General features: G+C 42.9%; 1 protein-coding gene across 3 annotated transcripts in view; it reads left to right on the plus strand.

Annotated features, from left to right (window-relative positions):
- The window catches only part of kdm4b (lysine (K)-specific demethylase 4B), a 37,753-nt gene that overhangs the window by 8,549 nt on the left and 9,516 nt on the right, over positions 1–19,688 (plus strand). For all 3 annotated transcript variants that reach the window (XM_068589716.1, XM_068589717.1, XM_068589719.1), the window contains exons 6-14: positions 2,802–2,851; positions 6,480–6,583; positions 8,758–8,895; positions 14,527–14,723; positions 15,564–15,811; positions 16,685–16,890; positions 17,296–17,410; positions 18,863–19,005; positions 19,135–19,330. In XM_068589716.1, the coding sequence (XP_068445817.1) occupies positions 2,802–2,851; positions 6,480–6,583; positions 8,758–8,895; positions 14,527–14,723; positions 15,564–15,811; positions 16,685–16,890; positions 17,296–17,410; positions 18,863–19,005; positions 19,135–19,330 (1,397 nt within the window). The remainder of the gene's footprint in view (positions 1–2,801; positions 2,852–6,479; positions 6,584–8,757; positions 8,896–14,526; positions 14,724–15,563; positions 15,812–16,684; positions 16,891–17,295; positions 17,411–18,862; positions 19,006–19,134; positions 19,331–19,688) is intronic.

A 19,688-nucleotide genomic window follows, 5' to 3' on the forward strand; every position in this document is an offset into this window, starting at 1 on the left:
CTACATGTGCTGTAGCATGTGTGTAAAACACACATTAAACTGTCATGGCCGCTTAATTCCACCAGTCGGCAATGCTACCCCGCCATAGATGAATAACGCTCTCTCAAACAGGTGAAACATTTCACCCCTACACTTGGCGTGTTGTTGTATGTGTGCATTTCTCTCTTTGCTGCCATGGTGACAGACGTGTTGCTGCCTTGGCAACCGTGGCCTTAGCGGGGAGGAAACAGGAGACATGCTGATCGACTGATTTGTTTAGTTTGACGCTGGGACAGAAGAGATGAAACGGGAGCAGATTTACTCAGAAAACTTTACAACCTGATCCCCCTGAAGACGCACGAATCTTTTTAAAAAAGTAATACGCTGACATTTCGGGAAATGTACTTATTTTACTGTCTTACCACGAGTGAGACATGAAGATCAATATTGATTCCACCTTGAGAACAGAGGGACGTGTTAAACCTCCTTGACGCTACTCGTGGCGTAAAGCCCACCTTGTTTTGTCCTTCTGGAAGAGAGTCCCACACCACAGACCAAACATCTCAATGATGAATGCTGTGGGAGTTAAGTCTACTGGATGTGTTGTGAGCCACATTGTTATACCAATGCTACACGCTACTAATGCACACAAGTGTCGGGACCGTTTGCTTTGTTGTTGGGTCACACAAGTGCTCACAGCGTGACATATTTGTGACATATTTTCTAAATGTAACTGTCCAGGACAGTTTGCATAATGTTGTTGGGTCATTTCTGAGTTTCTAAGGTACAGATAGTGTACCAACAGTAAATAAGACGTATATATTTGGTCATATTGGAACTCGCAAGTAGGCTTGTTGCATAACTACTTTATGAAATTGGAACTAACCCGTGGTTTAAAGTAAAGCTGAAGGCTTGTTTAAGTCGACTAATTTGAAATGGTCGGACTCAGAAGTTATTACCACTCTGATCACCTGGTTCATTACTATTGTTACTCATGATGAATGACTTTAAAAGCAAAATGCACACATTTTACAATATATATTTGGAGAATGATAATTATGGTCTTAAGGTAATAACTTGGATTTCAAAACATTTATTCCAAGTACAATTTCACTCACTCGCCTCTGATACTTGCGTGAGTAAATCCAGGCTGGATTAATACGTATTGCAGGAGGCTGCACCTCTCTAAGCCTTCGTCAACAGATGGCAGTGTGGCGCCATATTGGCACCTCTGACTGAATTTGACTTCGTCTGTTACTTATTGTGTTCATCATTTTTGTCTCTCTCGGTCTTCTACGTCTCTCCCTGTGTGTTTCTTATCATCTCTCCATCTTTGCTCCTTCTTTTCTCCTTTTCCTTCATTTGTTTCAAACAGCCTCGTGGCTGTTGAAGCTTGAGTAAGGAGGAAAAAATTGAAGCTTTTTTTTTGTAGCCCCTCCCCCCCCTATATTTCATTGGCTGAGATCTCTGGAGGATTGAGCAACCCAGAGGAAATAATCGCAGTAATAAAGAGCGTGGTAATAACTTCACAAATGAACAGATCAGATTTGAGCTTCGCTGGCTTCCTCCCACTCTGTTTTAGAAATAAACTCGCTTTCTAAATGCAGCGCCTGACATTTTGATGTAATGGCACATCCTTTACAGTGCCTACTTCGTGTGTGTATTAAAAGCACAAGGACTCAGTTCTCTTGGTGACGTTAGTACCGCGTCTCTAAAAACATGAAGCAGGACAATAACCAGAGCCACTTTTTCTGTCCAGTAATAACACAGAAGAAAAGTTGAAATAGGATCAGACACAATCACAGGTTTGTTCATTTAAAGCTCGGAGACGACATCTGTAAAACAAAGACAAACTGGACAATGCTAACAAACCTAGAAGCAGCTTCTCCTAATCACTGATACGAATAATACTAGTTTTTCCTGATATACGCATGTGTAGAAGAGAAGGGAGGGGGTGAGGTGTATGTCATGGGTAATTTAAGTTCTCCAAATGGTGACCGCTGAGGGAAGTGAAATAACCCAGCACTCCCAAAACAGTCATTTCTCCTGGTCCTGCCCTTCACCGGCTATTTAATCTTTTCCCCCAATCTCCCCTTCTTTTCCCCTTCAATTTATAACTTTTTTTTTTTTTTTAAGTATCCAGGCAGCTGTTAGCAAGGGCAGTATTTAGTGATTGATGCCATTGTGTTTGCTTGACCTATTACGATATGTTAAGATTGAACTCAAAGCCAATTTACACACTATTTGTGCAAATTTGATTGCAGTTTGTGTGTTTTTGAACACACACACACGACAATACTTTAGGTATTGCTGAGTGAGATTTCTATTTTGTTCAGTAGCATTAGAGGTTGTTAATGAAAAGAGTGGTGTCTTGAAGGCTGCCCAGTAAAACTCTGAAAGACCTACAATTTCCACTTTGTCTGCTATTTTACTTCCAAATTTATTTTCTCTATTGAAAAGTCTTCCAGTTGATATCATCTGGACAAAACATCCCCGTAGATCATCAGCCGAGGGGCAGAAATAACCCAAGGAGTTCATAGCTCAAATATGCAAAAGTATTATCATTCTAAAAGGATTATATTTGAGAGAAATATGTTAAAAAATATGTGACCCGTATAGGAAAAAGCATGAGAGAAATAATCACAAAGTATTCAGAGGGCATTTGCAGGGATGAGAATATTGGAACGAAACAAGTTGGAGAAAAGGTTTTGCTGCGACTTGTTTTGTTGTTGCACGTTTCAAAATGGTTTCCATCTGGTAATAAGACAATAGCTCAACCTTCCACTAAACTCATCACCCTTTTCTTTCCCATCTGTCTGCAGGTATGCCATCCCACCGGAGCATGGCAAGAGGCTGGAGAGGCTGGCAAAAGGTAAAACCCATTTATTTTTGTTTATTCCACTCTTCTTACCACCTTTGCTTCCTCAGTGAAGAATCAAGTTTAGACTGTTAAACACACTGAACACATACACTGAATACACACCAACACGTATTCAAAGCAGGGCTACCGGTTCTTCACAGCAAAATAGAAAGTCCTCACAGTGAACCGCGAGGTCCATGTTGTGGGTCACACATTGACATATTGTGTTGCATGTATCGGAGGAGAAGCTGCTGGAACTGAAGCCAGCGGCATCAACCTCGACCTGGCTCTTAATAAAGATGAAGCATGTATTCACAGAGAATCTGCCTGTTGGACGTTTATTGCAAGAAGAAAAGTTCACATTTTCAAATGCAGATCTTCCACCATGTCGATCTGAGAAGAGAATAAAATTTCAGAGGAATACTGAGTCTCATTCAGACTCTCTGTCTGCTGGGAAGGGATGTGCAGGCCTTGAATAATTTTCCTTTGTGTCAATAATACCAGTTTACATTTTTAACACCATTCCAGCTTCTGAGTTTTAATATTCAGTTGAAAGAACTTCACATTTTTCAAACTATTAAAATTGTATATATATATGTATTCAATGACGCACACAGTTTTGCTATCATCCCATCTATCTTTATGTCCCGGGTGCTAATTTGATTGCCACCGGGAAGATGGGTCATCTTTAATATCATGCGCTGCATACATGTCACTCAAACCAGTTGTTAAGTGTCACGACTGCATCTCTAATTTGCTTAAAATATTACATATGAATGAACGTTAGTTTTTTCTGACGCGAGCTTCTCAAATTCTGGGTGTGACTCAGATGAATGGAGGCTGAAGTGAAATAGTCTTGAACCACTCTGCCTCGTGTCTCTTCAACCCCCTGCCACTCTCTTTTTGACAGAAGATTTCTCCTTTCGGCTGCTCCCTTTTTTTTTTATTCCCACCACTCGTGTTCGCCTCCTCATTCTATTCCCCGTTTTGATCGATGAAGATTAACTTGTGTGTTGCGCGTCGCTCAGAGGCAGGTATTAGATGCCCCAGTCCAAACTACATTAAATGACACTCTGTTTGTCCTTGTTGTTGTGAATAGCTGAGAACAAATCAATAATCAGCAATGCATAACCCTCGTCACTCGTCCGTTTCCTTTCACCCCAGACCTCGAATAATGGCTGCTTCGCACTCCAGTGAAATACCTGGTGAAAAGCCGACAAAATCTGTATTGGAAATAACCACCTACTTGGAGGGAAAAAGACCAATTTCAAGGCGGACATTAATAACCGTAATGATGGCTGCTTTAGTTGTTTCAGTTCCACGGTTCACATTGACTTCCTGACCCGTCTTTATGGAGGGGAGCCGCCGTTCGTGTCATTACTTCCCCCTTGTACTTTTCCGACAATGGCAAGTCAAATATCTGCTGTAAGAAAAAGGCCTATTTGAAAACTTAAGTCATAATACACCAAATAGAGTTTGCTGCTAAACACTCGCCTCGCAATTGTTGTTAAATTGCCGTACATTTCAAAATGCGGTGCACCGACCTCAAGCAGGTTGCAATTTTCAGTCCTGCGTTGTATGTCGAGTGCTTCTCCAAAGCGCCCTGTTGGCGTCACAGTATTGCAGGTCAACTCGTACATGAAGGGCGAGTCTCCCCTCGCCGTTTCCTATTATTTTCGTTAGCGTATCAACCGATGCTTCTGAATCTGGACTTTGGGTAATCAGAACAAGATGCTCGAGTCCATGAAGCTAACATTTCATCAAATAGCTGAAGTGCCAAATAGATTTAAGATTAAATGTGTTGAACGTTAAGTTTCTATCATTTTTCCCTTTTTTTATATTATTCAAGAGTTGATCAGAGATTCAAAAGGATTCTGAATAGATGGCGAATTCAAGATTCACACATCTCAAACCCCAACCTTGAAATGCACATTGTAGATGTTTTTTTTACTCATGAAACTCTTCATGCGGGCCTTAAGCTCAGTCCCAGTCAGATTGCAGCCTCCCTCTCTCATCAAAGCAGCTGGCGGTGGGAGGAAACCAACGCCAATGTTATTTAACAAGCACCCGCTGTCCTATCAAAGCCATCGTCGGCAAAGCTAGCCAACTGTTTACGAGGTCCTAAAAAGGCAGTTATGAGTGTAGTAGGATTTCCTAATGGGGCTGGGACAATGGTCTTGTTACTTGAAAACTCCTCTCCAAACATTTGACACAGCGACAGCCGTTGGTCTTATCACTCCTCGTCCCCGCATTATTTCAGTCATGGCCTTGGACTTTTTTGTTGAGCGGGGTGGAGGTGGGGGTGTGCAGAGTTGGAGAGGCAGGAACTCAATTTTCAAACTCAAAAGGACAGAATGAAGCCTTTAAGTTAATATTACCCCGTGGATAGCTCAGAGAGCCAGCTGCATTTTAATGGGGATTAATACCCGTGCTCTCTCTGCACATTATTCACCTTTTATCAGCTCCAACAAGCAGGCAGGCGATGAGAGAATAGGAGCCCTCTCTCCCTCCTCTTGCTTTGTAGGGTGGAACAGAGGCTGAAACAATGCAGTGAAAATGAAGGATGAAATGGGTGCCGATTATACTGTCAGTCACATTAAACTTTAACTGGGTGGAGGCTCCGATGGACCCCCCTTTGAGGCAGACGGTGAAGAGTGGGAGAGTGAGCGATGGAGGAGAAAGTTTTTCTTTTGATTATGCTGAGGCCGAGCCTTTGTCTCCAAGAGCAGGAGTGAGTCTTTTATTAGAGTTTTTTTTTGGCTTTGGAAACCCAATATGTCAGAGGGCTATATTATGATCTCAAAGCAGTTAGTGTTTTTAATCCGACTCTTTCAGTCCTCATGGCAATACCCCGGCTTTTGGGGAATGGAGACCAATAGCTAATTAATACATTTGTGTGGAAGAGACTGGATCATTTCTTTATGTGTAAAACAACACCAGGCATGACTTAAACACTGCTTTCCTACCGTAGTAAGACAAAGTGCAATGAATATGTAAATATACATATCCTTAATTCTTTATTTTTACAAACCAGCCTGAAATATCTCCAGACATCCCGATGTGTTTGTTGTAATTTCCGATTATTCAAAGTCTGACCTGCTGTTTTGTCACTTTTGCCAATTCTGATTTTGTTGCTTTCTAAGGATGATATAATTGGCGGTCTTTCAGATATACGTTTGTGACTCTACAGATTAAATTAAATTGTTAGGTATTGGTGCATCCCTCGTTCTTAAAGATGTGAAGCGGTTGTATTCTCACACAGAGGTTAACGCTGCTACGTTACAGCAGCGTGTGTGTTGACGTGTTTGCCTAATTGCTAACGGCTAACGGCACACGCTGCTGTACCTCACCGCCGTTTAGACGCTGCTACGTTGTTTAATTTGAAGCAAGCGGACCCTGTTTGCTGGTGATAAAGTCGTGCTTTACAACTCTTATTTGCTGCATTGAATGTTGACGCGTATCGGCATTTGTGTCAGAACGATGATGGAAAGAAAGACGGTTATACAGCACATATCGCTAAGTTGTTGTCGTAGAGTCTCTTGCTGTTTACATAGTTTTCCATGGTTTTAATCAAATAATTTGGGTTTTAATTGGATTGTCGGTAAAATATGTTAAATTCTCGCTCTTGCCCCTCTTGCAGGCTTCTTCCCTGGCAGCTCCCAAGGGTGTGACGCCTTCCTTCGCCACAAGATGACGCTGTTATCTCCCTCCATCCTGAAGAAATACGGCATTCCCTTCGACAGGGTGAGTGCCAACTAGCAACCGTGTTGCATGACGTAAAAGGACTTTTTAAAAAAATAATAAATAAAATTCTTTTCTGGACCTTTTCTGTGTTACCTGTGAAAGGTTTCTGCATCTTTGCTTCAGCCATGATGGAATAACTTGCTTCAAAGTCGAGCTACTTGCCTACACATGTTTTAAATGGGTTGACACATTACTCAACATTCTCCCCCAAAGAAAGCTGTCATTCCCCGTCACAGGACTACTAATGCGGACATGTTATAATAAAGATGCCTAAAATATATCATGTTTGGAAGAGGAAGTTTGGTTCTGTATCGCTCGCTGCCTGATTGGTGGGTTTTTGCATGAGCTTGGGCTTAATTTGAATGACACACAGGAGGTTAGTGGCTCAGCTTCGATGCAAACATCACAACAGGCTGCACTATCGATACAGTAGAAGAAATGATCTTCGCTCGTGTCTATCATAGGAAATTGATCGGCATGTGCGGTGTGTTTTTGTTCTATTCAGTAGGCGATGTCATAAAAACTGGCTCACAAAGTTCTCCACTGTCGCAGAGGATCCCCCTCTCACCTCATTTATCTTTTCACTCCCCCCCTCAGGACGTCATTATCACAGCGAACATGTTACTCGTTACACACCTACAGTACCTCTCTTGATTCATGTGTAAAAATAACACCGTCTCCTTGCGTTCGCGCAAAGAGTAAAAAGGGACGTTTGATATCTGAACCACTGCTTTTAGTTGAGGAAGTTCGTCTGTGACTCTCAGCCTCGACGCCCCGGTTTCTTCCCCGCATGCCTGTCACCTTTCCTGGCTTGATGTGTTGCTTGAACGCCTGGATCCAGACTTCACAAAGAAGTTGCGATCCGCAGCCAAGACGTACGGGGGCTTAAGTTTTGGAGCAACACATTGGAAAAAGAGAAATGTGCTTAACTTGTCCTCACATTTTTAAACATTCTCAGAATAACTGCGAGCTCATGGGAAGACACTCAACCCTCGGAGCAGCAGATGTGTTCGGCTGAGTTCATTTCGCTCGCGAGTCAGAAAAGCTTAGAGAAAAGTTTCTGTGGTGGTAAGACTCATGAGTAATGATGGATTATTTTAGAATGGGATCAGATGAACAAGACATTTGGAGTCACAGCTGCAAGTAATAACGGTGTTAATCAAAAACACTACTTCATAATCAAGATTTCTGGGATGCTCAGGAGGAAGATCTTGAACGTGCCCTTGAAGAAAACGTATGGAAAATGGCAAAATAGCATTAATCCGTATTGAACGGATACTGTACATTGTTCGAATTTTGAGGTGCTTTACTTGAATATTTCTATACTATTTACCTTTTATACATCGATTTTATAACATCTCAGAGGGACCTATTGCACTTATAACTTCACTAGATTTACGGGACAATGTTTGTTACCATCTACTTTGCAAAATATAAATCAACTAATGAATACTAACTATTAAGTAGTATATCATAATGAAATAGTTCAAATGAGCTCCACTTTTGGCCAGCTGCAACATACAAGTGATGAACACATTAATCAATAATTATAATTAAATTAACCCATACACAGGCTGACATAATGAGTGTACTTTTGGTAGATTAAATATATTTTGACATACAATTAGTTTGTTTTGACTGTCCTCTAGTAAATAGTTGAAGCGTAAACACATTGGTTGTATGAATGGTGGTGACATGGCATAGAAGTCACACTCACAGAGGATGGTAAACGGGTCGGGTGGGTTGCCAACTTTGTCGGCGGTTAACAGCGGCGTCGGGAACAGGACGCTCTGTCGCTCCCGCAGGGAAGCAGCAGTCCGGGGGAGAAGTGTAAAGCTGACACGGCCAGAGCCGCGAGACGCTCTGCTGCCGAGCTACGGGCCGGCCCGTCTGCTGAGACCTGCAACAATATATTCAGTTTATTATTAAACCAAGGCTGCCCTAGTATTATGGGAAACAGTGACAACACAGTTATTGGTGGTTTAAACTTCAACAAAACAAAAAGAAACACCAAAGAAAGTTTTCTGTGTGATTTGTGCCGCCGAAGAACGTCCAATCAAGAATGTCATAAAATGACCAACATCAAAAATAACTGTCTTTCAAACAAAGTGTTTTGCTTTCTTTTACAATAATTGTAACGTGTTTCTGTCTTTTTTTTCTCGCCGTGTGAACAGATAACTCAGAATGAAGGCGAGTTCATGATCACCTTCCCCTACGGCTACCACGCCGGCTTCAATCACGGCTTCAACTGCGCAGAGTCCACCAACTTTGCCACCTTGCGCTGGGTCGACTACGGCAAAATGGCTACCCAGGTAAGATAAGACGAGCTAATTGGCCTTTTTTTTAATTAAATCCTGTCTGTGAGGAAGTCAGTGAACCTGTACAGATGTCCTATTCCACTACCACTACATATTTTGGGTCTTAGAAATCCTTAAGCGATATGGAAAGCTCATATCTAAATCTCCACCAAGGTTGTCATCGTCACACAAATCGCATGCAGGCAAATGTAGACGCTCCACTTGAACGGGTTTGATCCGATGTACGATGCAGCAGCCACTTTACAGCCTTTCTGCTTTGGCTGTTTGGTTCTCCAAAGGAATGAAGTAATAGATCATATCGAACTGTAAGAGCAGCGTGTGCCTCTCTGCTCCACACCATCTGTTACTGACACTAAGCGTACCCCCGCTTTCTTGCATTGACGCAAGCTGCCTCCTCGCCGGCGGGGCTGCTGAGCATGAAATTAACAGGGCATGGGTTGGTTATAGACGGGAGCCCATAGCCAACGTCCTCTGGAAGAACCTTCACCCGTGTTTCCTTTCTTTACATTCCTCTCAATATTCTTGTTCAGTCCCCCCTCCTCTCTTTCCTCATGTGTGAGACCTCTTCCCTTGCTTCCTCTCTACTTGGCTGCATGTCAGATTCATGAGGTGCCAGTTTGTTGAACTACATCTCTGTCCCTTCTCCCTCTTTCTCATTTTTTTTTTGCGCTCCTACTTTACCCATGTGGCCCCCCTTTATGATTTAAGGACCACGGGTCCAGGCTACAGCAGTCTTCCCTCCATCCAGCCCAGTGCTCAAGGGAGCATCCGCACTACACTTGTCTCGGTGTAATAAGAAAGAGCGCGCCGCTCTGCACCGCTAATCCAAGTCGACAAATCGCCAGCGCGCAAGACACACGGTCAGAAATATGGAGGAGGACAGCTTGTGCCAATGAGACGGGCTCGTTCGGCCCATCGACCTTTTCCTCTTCGTCTTCGCCCACAGACTATTTGATCCTCTCTGGCCGGTGTGGTGGCACAGCAGTTACAGAGATGGTCCCACAGCCAGTTCTGCTTAAATTCAGTCCCAACAGTAGTCATTCTGCTTGTCCTCAAGCAAAACCTTCAACCCGTTCAGACTCCCTCGCTCATGAATAATTGAGTCAGGAGGAAGGCTTACTGCCCTTTCACTGAGTTCGGCTGCCAAAAAAGCCACATGACCTTTTAAATTTGGACTCTCTACCTTTTTATCTTATTTCATCTACTCTTTAATTAATAAATGGGACATTTTAGGAGATATGAATGTTCTGAACCAGTTGGATTGTTTGGGCAATAACCAAATTTTTCTCCTTTTTTACATGCAAAAAAAAATTATAGTTTATTGATTTGTAGGTTTTTTAAATGTGCAAATTGGAGTCAATAACCTTCTCTTTGATGTGTTATTCCAAATGCCTGGAGGTCCTGAACATTTCACAAATTGCTTTTAAGCTTTTAAACATAACTTTGAGTACAACTCAGCCCTCGAGTCGGACCGTAAACTACTGAGAAAAGAAGCAACGCCTTCTTCTGATGAAGGAAAAGCTGAATGTCTAAACAATATAATGCTGCCTTGGTCAATCCAATACACTCAAGGGTTTCACAACGTGCACCGCTTGCTCTTTGGTTTAGCATTAACTTGTCTGACAGCCAAACAGCAGATGTTACACAGGTTGTCTTTAAGTAACGCACTGCTGTAATATGAAATATTGTTGTGCCTCTTCAGTGAGAAGTGGTGGGTTTTATATAGCCGGCCTCTGCCAGCCACTTGCTTGGCAAAAAAAAAAAAAAAAAAGAAGTCTTTCGTTCTCTGTCGGTCTTTCTAACTCCCCTCAATCCTCCCCGTCTGTCTTGAGCTCAAACAGTCATCTGTTAACTCGTTTGGCCGCCTCCCCTCCCTCTTCCCTCCTCCCCCCACCGAGCCTTATTCTGTCAGCGCCAAACAGGGCGGTGAACGATGGGGCTCAAGATTGAATTTGTCACCGTTGGGGGCTGCCAGCGCACGATGGAAAGAGAGAGAGAGAGAGAGAGCTCGGGCATGCTTCATGTCAGTCTTCTTAAATACAGGCTTCCCAACTGCTGACCCATCTGTCTATATTACTAAGAGAACACACAGTTGCGGTCAAAGCAGCCCGACTGTCAGCCTCCCCTGCAAGCTGTGTGCGCATCTACTTATACTGCTATTAATTCCGACACTGCAGTCTTAATTAACCTTCTCCTCAACCTTCCTGAATATGCATTAGATTGGGTATAAATCTTTTTTTTGTTTTTATAAAGTAAAGGGATTCAACATCAATTATTATTTGTATTCCTACTATTAACTTGACTTTTGCAGGGATCATACTGTACCAGGCATTAATATCCAGGTACAACAAAATCCCAATAACAATAGATGCAAGGGACATAAGTCCCTTGTTTTTTTTGGACAATATCTCAGAAGTTGATCCCATTTTCATCTGTTCAAATGCCATCATGCATTTAAAAAAACAATGTAATTCATGTAGTTTGTTTGGAATAACCTTGAAGCATGAAAGCAGCTGCAATAGCAGCCACACTGAGTTACATACTTAACTTTAGATGCATTTTTATGTTAATTTGTACAGCATTGAGCCCACTCAAGATGTGAAAAAAGGACCTTGCAGATTATTTCTGACAGTAGTGATGTGTGTGGCACCATTATGCAGCTAAATGTTATCAGTTCCTGTTTTCTGGGCTGTAATATTCTCAATGAAAGCCTCTTTCAGTGCGTTTGCTGCTTCGTCACACTTTGCTGCTGTTCCCTTCAGGCGTCCGCTGTGACGTTTCTCTCTGGAAGAGGAGCAGAAATCATCCTCCCAGTTTCCCGATTAATCACGTCACTTTTTTTTTTTTTTTTTTAAACCTAAAAGTGAATTGCAAAAGGACTCACTCTGTTCATAATAATACAATGTTTGCAGACTTGTCTGGGTTTTCCCCAAACAAGACGTACATAATTTATGTGCAACCTTTGTCCACGATAACCAATCAACAAAATGCATCACTTTAGAGGCGTGGTCGGCTTACTGCCAACGGATAATAAAACATGATTGTTGCTTTAGCAAACACTGCACAGAGCCAAGGACAAGAAAAGAAAAATGTTTCAATATTTTTTGGAGCAAACTAGGTTTTTGTATTTGGTAATGACCGTGACAGGATACTTATTGTCACTTCAGTTTAAGGCAGGCCGTGTAATAGCCGGCCTGCGCCGCCATATTGTAATGAATGACGGTGACTTCTGGCCGCGCAGTGAGATTACTTCATGCTGTTTCATCGCAGTAGAAATATCGCTGACATTTACAAGAGAAAGCATAAACTCTGTGGATGCACCAATGCAGCGCTGGATATATTGTTTGTTTTGCTCACAGCTGCAGTCTACAGTTGTGAAAGACAAACACCACTTACATGGCTTACTGTTTATTTAGTAAGTATTTATATCTCCCCCCTTTAAATTCGGCATATTAAACAGCTGGTGTTGATTGGGGCTGTATATTAGGAGATAAATAATGAGGAAGAAATAGTAATTTAATCCGTATTCAACCCATAGAAACATTTGTGGAGCAGACACAGGCAACTAAAGCTGCAGATATGTTTTTGTCCCATTGCACAGTAGGTTTTAACCGACATTGGGAGATATAAATGCACGCTGCTCAATACATTCTGCATTTGAACTACTTTGAATCGTCTCGCCAATATTTCTTGTTTCTTGGGATCATCATTCTGTTTTTTTCTGTCCTCATCAGTCAAACTGTGATCAAAGCAAGCGTGAATAATTTGGAATAATTCAATTTTCCCAGTAACTGTTAGTTAGGCCAGACTAAAACCCAGTTTTTCTTTTTTTATTCGTACGTGGCAGATCCAATGTGTCCACTAATAATTCATAAAGTCCCCGGGCTCTCGCTCTTCTGTGGCTCCAACGATTTAGCTTCATTAGGAGCCCGAGTGTACTTCAGGGCTCATTGGCTGGCTGCTTCAGGGCCAGTTTTTGTTGTGCTTCTCCAAATCCGTTTCCCTCCTCTAATTAAGTTTTTATATGATAATAAAGTGTAATTTGTCTTGGTCCTTGAGGACGACAAGGATCTCCATAACCTCTTAATAGTTTCATAAAAATAAAATTAGCCTTTATATCCTTTTTTTTTTTTACAAATGATAATGCACATTTTGCCAAAGTACAATCAGCGTTAGAGCAATACTTATTTTGTGTTCTTTTTGCATTTGTCGTCTCCTGGCATGTTGCTGTTTGCACGAAAGGTTTCATGATGGTAGCATCCCCCCCCCCCCCTCTACTCACTGCCCTCCCACTTCCTGCTCCAACACTTTCCACTCGACAACATATTTTCATGTTTCCATCTGTCAAGTGGTGTCTCGATGAGATGTAGGCAGGATATTGTTTTGCTGGGGCGGGCGAGTCGCCGTGTTTCCAGTAATTGAACATAAGGCTCTCGGTACAACTCATGAAATAATAGTGCTATGATTTTAGCATCGAGACACAAAAAGAAAATTATTTTGCCTCTGTCGTCCCCGCCCATCTTTGTTTGTTTCATCTCCTTCTTTGTGTTGCCTTCTCTGCCAAACTTTTCAATGCTTTTTAGCTTATTATATTCAGCACTGGTTTCATTTTACAGCCCCCCCTCCCCCTCCTTCTCTAGTCAGCAGAATAATGAATGGATGCATAATGCAATTATTAAGGTGCAGGCACATTGATGTGTGCGAGTGGTTATAGGATACACAGACGCACAGATGGCTCATTTACCATCTACACACGACCACATTGACCAGTCTTATTACCTGCCATTTTACTCACTGCCCTGTTGGAGCCTGATGCACATTTACATCCCCATGGCACACCAATTATCGGCCACTCAACTGGACATTTACGGCCTTACAGAGACAGATTAAACACATGTATTATTCAAACATTTTGAGCCCACATGCTATTTTTCAGAATAAGTTGCCGCAATAAGCCTTTTGCTCACCAGATGTAGCTCCACAAACTTAGTTTCTGATGAACCTAAAGACTAAGAAGTCGGCACTTTATGGTTTGCACCAACTGTCTTTATGGTTTGACTCTTTGATTCTGACTCTTTTCACTTCTTCATGCACAAAGTGCTCTTTTCTGTAAGATGTACAATATGATTAATACAAATCACCATCATTAGTGAATACGGCTGTCTTCCCCGTTCACCGTCTGCATGAATTTAACTTTGCTATTATAGCTCATTCCCTTCTGGGATGTCAGTCGGGTGAAATCATGGTATGTCATGATTAATGCGATTTGCGTGCGTTATTTTAAAATGCAGAATTGGAGCATATTTATAACGTTTTCTGGTTCATTGCAAAGAGTACAACTTCGTCAGCGGGTACACTCCTGTCATACAAATAGATTTAATGATGTATTAATTACACAAGACGACAAATTCTTCTCCCTGTCGCATGGAATTTCTGTAGTGATGCGATTATTAGTATTTTCTTTCAACCACCCTCGTCAGTACTATTGTCAAATGAAGCACCTGGTCTGTCCATCTGTAGAAAAACACCAGTGTTCCCTGTAGAGGAGTATTCTTGTGTGTTTGTAGTAATTCTCTGTGTTTAACATTGTCATCTCATCCTCCTCTGCTTGTATTTTTCCTGCAGTGTTCCTGTCGTAAAGACATGGTAAAGATCTCCATGGACGTGTTCGTGCGCTGCCTGCAGCCGACTCGCTACGAGCTTTGGAAGCAGGGAAAAGACGCCACCGTGTTGGACCATCTCAAGGCCACCGGGCTCAGCAGCCCTGAGCTCGAGCGCTGGAGGGAGCAACGTGTGAACCACAGAGCGAATGTCCTGAGGAGGTGAGCGGCCAAACTACATGAATGTACCTTTTAAAGGGAAACTTTGGCAATTTTTTTAACCAGCTTTTGTTTTATTACAACATGAGTAGTATATGCAAATGACCAGTTTCTAGCTTGCTGCCAACACCCAGAGCTCTCCACTCCTTTTCCATCAAAAGGTGCGTCATCTGGTGGACTTTTGCCGACTCTAGGGCTGTCGTCTGTAGTTTGAACAACAGCCATAGAGCCAAATGGCAAATACACAGAAAGCCCCGAGGATTTCATGTTGTTTACGCCAAATTCTGACCCCACCATCTGAATGTCGCAGCTGAAATTGAGACCCATCAGACCAGGCAACGTTTTCCAATCTTCTATTCTCCAATTTTGGTGAGCCTGTGCCTCCAGTTTCCTGCTCTTCGCTGACAGGAGTGGGACCCGGTGTGGTCTTCTGCTGCTAGATAGCTCATCTGCTCAAAGGCTCAAAGGGTTCAGAGATGGTATATTCTGCATACCATGGTTTTAATGAGTGCTTATTTGGGCTCCTGTTGCCTTTCTATCATCTCAAACCACTCTGCCCACTCTGGCATTTTGCCGCTTATTGGATATTTTCTCTTATTTAGACCATTCTCTGTAAAACTAGGAGATGGGTTATGCCTGAAAATCCTGTTAGCTCAGCAGTTTTTGAAATACTCTGACCAGCCCATCTGGCACCAACAACCATAAAAAACATTGAAATCCCCTTTCTTCCTCATGCCAATCCCCACGTCTTGATGCCATGTGATCGGCTGTTTAGCTATTTGTGCAAACAAGCAATTGGACATATGAACGTAATAATGCAATGGTCGCTGCGCCTCACCACAGGGCCTTGCAAAAGATGAAGCAAGTCCGTCGGCTAAAGCTGGAGGAAGTGAAGGTGCTGGCGCAGGAAGGCATCGAGTTGAACGCCGCCGAGTACCAGCGTCAGGTGGAGGAGCGGGAAGCCCAGCGGCGGCAGGAGCGAGAGGAGCGTCTCGCCAAGGAGGCCATGATGACCCTGGAGGCCATGGAGCGAGAGGAGCAGGAGGCTGCCGAGGCGGCTGCCAGATTCGCGGAGAATCCAACTTATGAGGGTGAGGACAGGATACACTCAGAAAGAGATTGTTTGTTTGTGTAAACACACAAAATAGGACGTTTAGGGGTTTCATTTCAGATCATAGGACTAGATTAACATGGACGCGAATGCTCGACTCTATCAAAAACATCCACGTTGGAGTATTCCCGATTTTTAAAACTCCTCTCCTGTCTCGGCTCAGTCCCCATACAGTTTATATCATCAGTACTTCATGCTGTCTTTCCCCTTTTCAGCCTCCTTAAAGGTTTTACATGAGGCATCACTACTCCTGCAGGGATTGTCGTTAAGTTCTCATGTGCGTGTAGCCGCCAAAACAAATATAACTGAAGAATGAGAGTATATCTGTGTAAAAGTATAATTTGCAGCTGTTTGTCAACTGTGAACTATTGCCAGGTGAAGACCTCAAGCAGGTGAAGGAAGGGTCGAGGAGAGAAGCTTTGCTTGCGGAGAGCGAAGAGAGAAAGTGTTTTGGTCCATTTTGTAAAAAGAAAAAATAATAAGTGTGAAAACGTGCATGGTTTACGTTTGTTACCACCTTGTCTTTTACAAGTGCCTTTGTCACTTCAAGTGTTAATTGTAAAAATAAATATTGATGTGAAAGGGCACTCCAGAACGTTGGAGCTGTGTCTTGCGTTCTGACCTTTTGATAAGCTCGCACCTGTTTTTAACAAAGTATGACATTCAACTTTTAAGCTGCAGTTCAGCCAATTTCTCTCCAGTCCCATGTGCGTCTCCCGATACATGGAGGCTCTCGCCAGCAATAAATAATGCTTTGGAGTATTTCCTCGCTATCTCGCGTCTAACTAGACGCAGCCATCGCTACCCTTCTGAAGTTCTTGTTTTTCTTCTTCTTCTCTTTCTCTTCACCAAGAACCTGAAGCCAAACCACACAACCTGATAGAGGACCCGGATAAAAAGAAGCATAAAAGGCCGAAGAAGATGTCGAATATCCACAAGGCCATCACCGGGTTTGAGGAAGCGTTTGAGCAGTTTGCCACGTCGAGCGTCAAGACTTCTTCAAACAGCGCGATCATAAAACAAGAGGAGGTGGACCTCCCAGTAAGCAACATGCTGGATGTGAGTGCCACCCCGGGTAGATTGTTCATCTTTAAATTGATTGGATTGAGTGGTTGTATCCAACAGGGAGGCCAATCTTTATCTTTAATCTCAAGCAAGTTGTTGATATTTTATTGCACCAATATGGAGCTGGCTGATCTGAAAATAGAGTTGAAACCTCTACATTTGAATACATTTTCTTGCCGTAGCTTTAGTTAAAGTAGGTTAATAGAAACTTATGATTTGTGATATTTTGACACATTTACAGCTGTAGTAATGGATTATATAAAGTACTTTCCTAAAAAGCAAAACATCAAAATCAACTTTTTAATATATAGAAATACTTGCGTTTATTTTCTGCTGTATGCAAGGTTAAAAACACAGACAAGAACTGTATAAATGACTCTTGTTTAAATGTTTTCTCAGGGATGCTTCCCCAAGGTGAAGACTGAGGTGAAGAAGAGCCGCCGTCACCCGCTCAGCAAGCCGCCCATGCGCTCCCCGCTGTCCATCCTGGAACAAGACCCGACCAGCGACAAAGGTGTGTGTCTGTCATCGCACGCTTGCTTAACCTTGAGGTGTATTGTATGATACAGATCTCTCATTTTAAGATCATTTTATTTCTCTGCTCTGAGCCGGTCCCGTCTCTGTGATGGGAGACAACCTCACCCGACGTGTGTTTATGTCCTTTTAACTCCGTAAATTAGACCTTCATGTCCAGTCTGCTGCTTCATTCAAACCCACTTCAAAAAGACAGGATGGTAAAAAATGGAGGCAGGGTTTCCGGAGCTTTTTTTTGTTAATCTCAAGGATGCTCTGCCTTGATTTTAATCCAGAACACTAAGTTGAAAAAGACGTTTAAGTTTCATTTTTGGGGTAACTATTGCGTAACATGTGTCAAGAGGTTCGTCTGAGGTTTCGTGCAGACGGATGTATCCGGTCTTTTTTCAAAATCAAACTTTTTTCTGACCTTTTTTTTTTTTTTTTAAATTTAATTTTAATTTTTTTTTAATTAAATTTTTTTAGCCCGGTGGTTGGGCACCACTGTTTAAGAAAACCTAATTTTACTGGAGCAGGGTCTGGACTGGGTCTCCAGCTACGTGGTGTTGGTTCCCTAACACCTTGACGTGAATATAAATATAGTAGAATAGGTGAACTATAACAGAATAATAAAAAAAAGAAATGGCTAAAGATGGAGATTATTCCCACACATGTATTAAAAACATTTCAGTTGAACCCAAGACACTGACCCTTATTCAACTGTCGTTATTCCTCTCGCTCCTTAATTATTCATCCCACTCGGCGTCCTATCCATCAAGGTACTTAAAATGAAGAAGACACCATTTCTGTTTTGATTATCGATCCGGAGAAAGAAAAACAGACGAGACCGAAGCTCCCTACGGGGATAATGAAATCAAGACTGCAAAAGGCCTCTCTTTGCCTCCCGCGTCCCTTCAGTCTTTTGCTTTTTCATTTTCTGATGGACACTTATTGATCAGGGGATCATGACTTCCAATTACCTGCTTTCAAAGTCACTTCGAGTCTGCAGCGGGGGACCCGACTCATGTCCTTCAGAAGGGTGGATGGGCAACAAGGAGAACAGGGGGAGGAGGGGGGGAGAAAAGAGAAAAGAAAGAGTTAAATGTAAAGCTCAGGAAGAGTTCTTCCTGCCTCTTGTCCAGGATTAACAAACTGCCTGGATCAGTAGCTTCAGGGGGCTTTCACTGAAAAATTGATTCCACGCCGACAACAGCGAGTTGTTGACGCCTGTGCTATTTGTGTTCATCAGCCAATTATACCAGCAGTGATGTTGTTATTGTCTGGGACAGAATGTGTGTTTTTTTTGTCTCTCTTGGCAAAAAAAAACAACATCCTTGTGCTTTTCCAAAAATGCTTCACTTGCATTTCAGATAGAAATATAAATAATTACCAACATCTCTCCAGTGTGCAGCCCCTTACTTCTAATTCTAATCGTGTTACTTTCCGCCCACAGAGCTCGACAGCGACATGAAGAGACAGGAGCACCTGTGGCAGAATCACTCGCCCAACTTCCTGGCGGAGAAGGCCTTCAATGCTGCGGTGGCAGCGCTGCAGCCACACTGCGCTATCTGCTCACTCTTCTGTCCCTACACAAAGGTACAGCCGCACAAACCGCGACTGCATGCGCCGGTGTGATTTCATAAGTAGTAGTTGTTCGGTTGAGCAGGTTGGTGAAGTTCAGCCAGTATTGTGAGTGTGTTATCTTCTTTTCTCCGGCCTTTCCAGCCACACCAGGACACTGTGGTTGCAGACGACACCCAGCGGGGCTCCCTCCCCCGCCTGACGCGCCCGCTGGTCCCAGAGATGTGCTTCAGCGTCGGCGCAGGCAACACCGAGCCGTCGCCCACCAACTATCACATCGGAGAGGATGGGACCAGCCCTCTGCTGTGCTGCTCGTCCTGCCACATGCAGGTTCATGCCAGTAAGTGTGAAAGCCTCAATTGCTCAGCTTAGTTCGCGGTAGAGTAATGAACAAAGCGGCAACCTCCAGCGCTAACAAAACTAAGCCAACAGGGAAGCTGCAGTTCACTTAAGGTCGCCTCCAAAAGCAAAAACAATCCCCGTATCGCTAGCTGCAAGCTAGTCTGCTCTGCTCTGGACTCGGGTTTGGCTCGTGTCCACCGACGGCCAACCTCTTTGCCCATTTTTAAAGATAAAAGGTCCTCGCTGTCAGTGTGGTGATAGCAGAAGCTATCACAGAGGTTCAGAGAGGCGCTTCTGTTAATGTCTTACCCATGCACATCGACTTTTTTTTAAAGATGAGCAGTAAAAATGTATCT

This window comes from Clinocottus analis, unplaced genomic scaffold (genome assembly GCF_023055335.1).
Source record: "Clinocottus analis isolate CAN_PGR_092001 unplaced genomic scaffold, fCliAna1.0.p SCAF_23, whole genome shotgun sequence".
NCBI classification, from domain to species: domain Eukaryota; kingdom Metazoa; phylum Chordata; class Actinopteri; order Perciformes; family Cottidae; genus Clinocottus; species Clinocottus analis.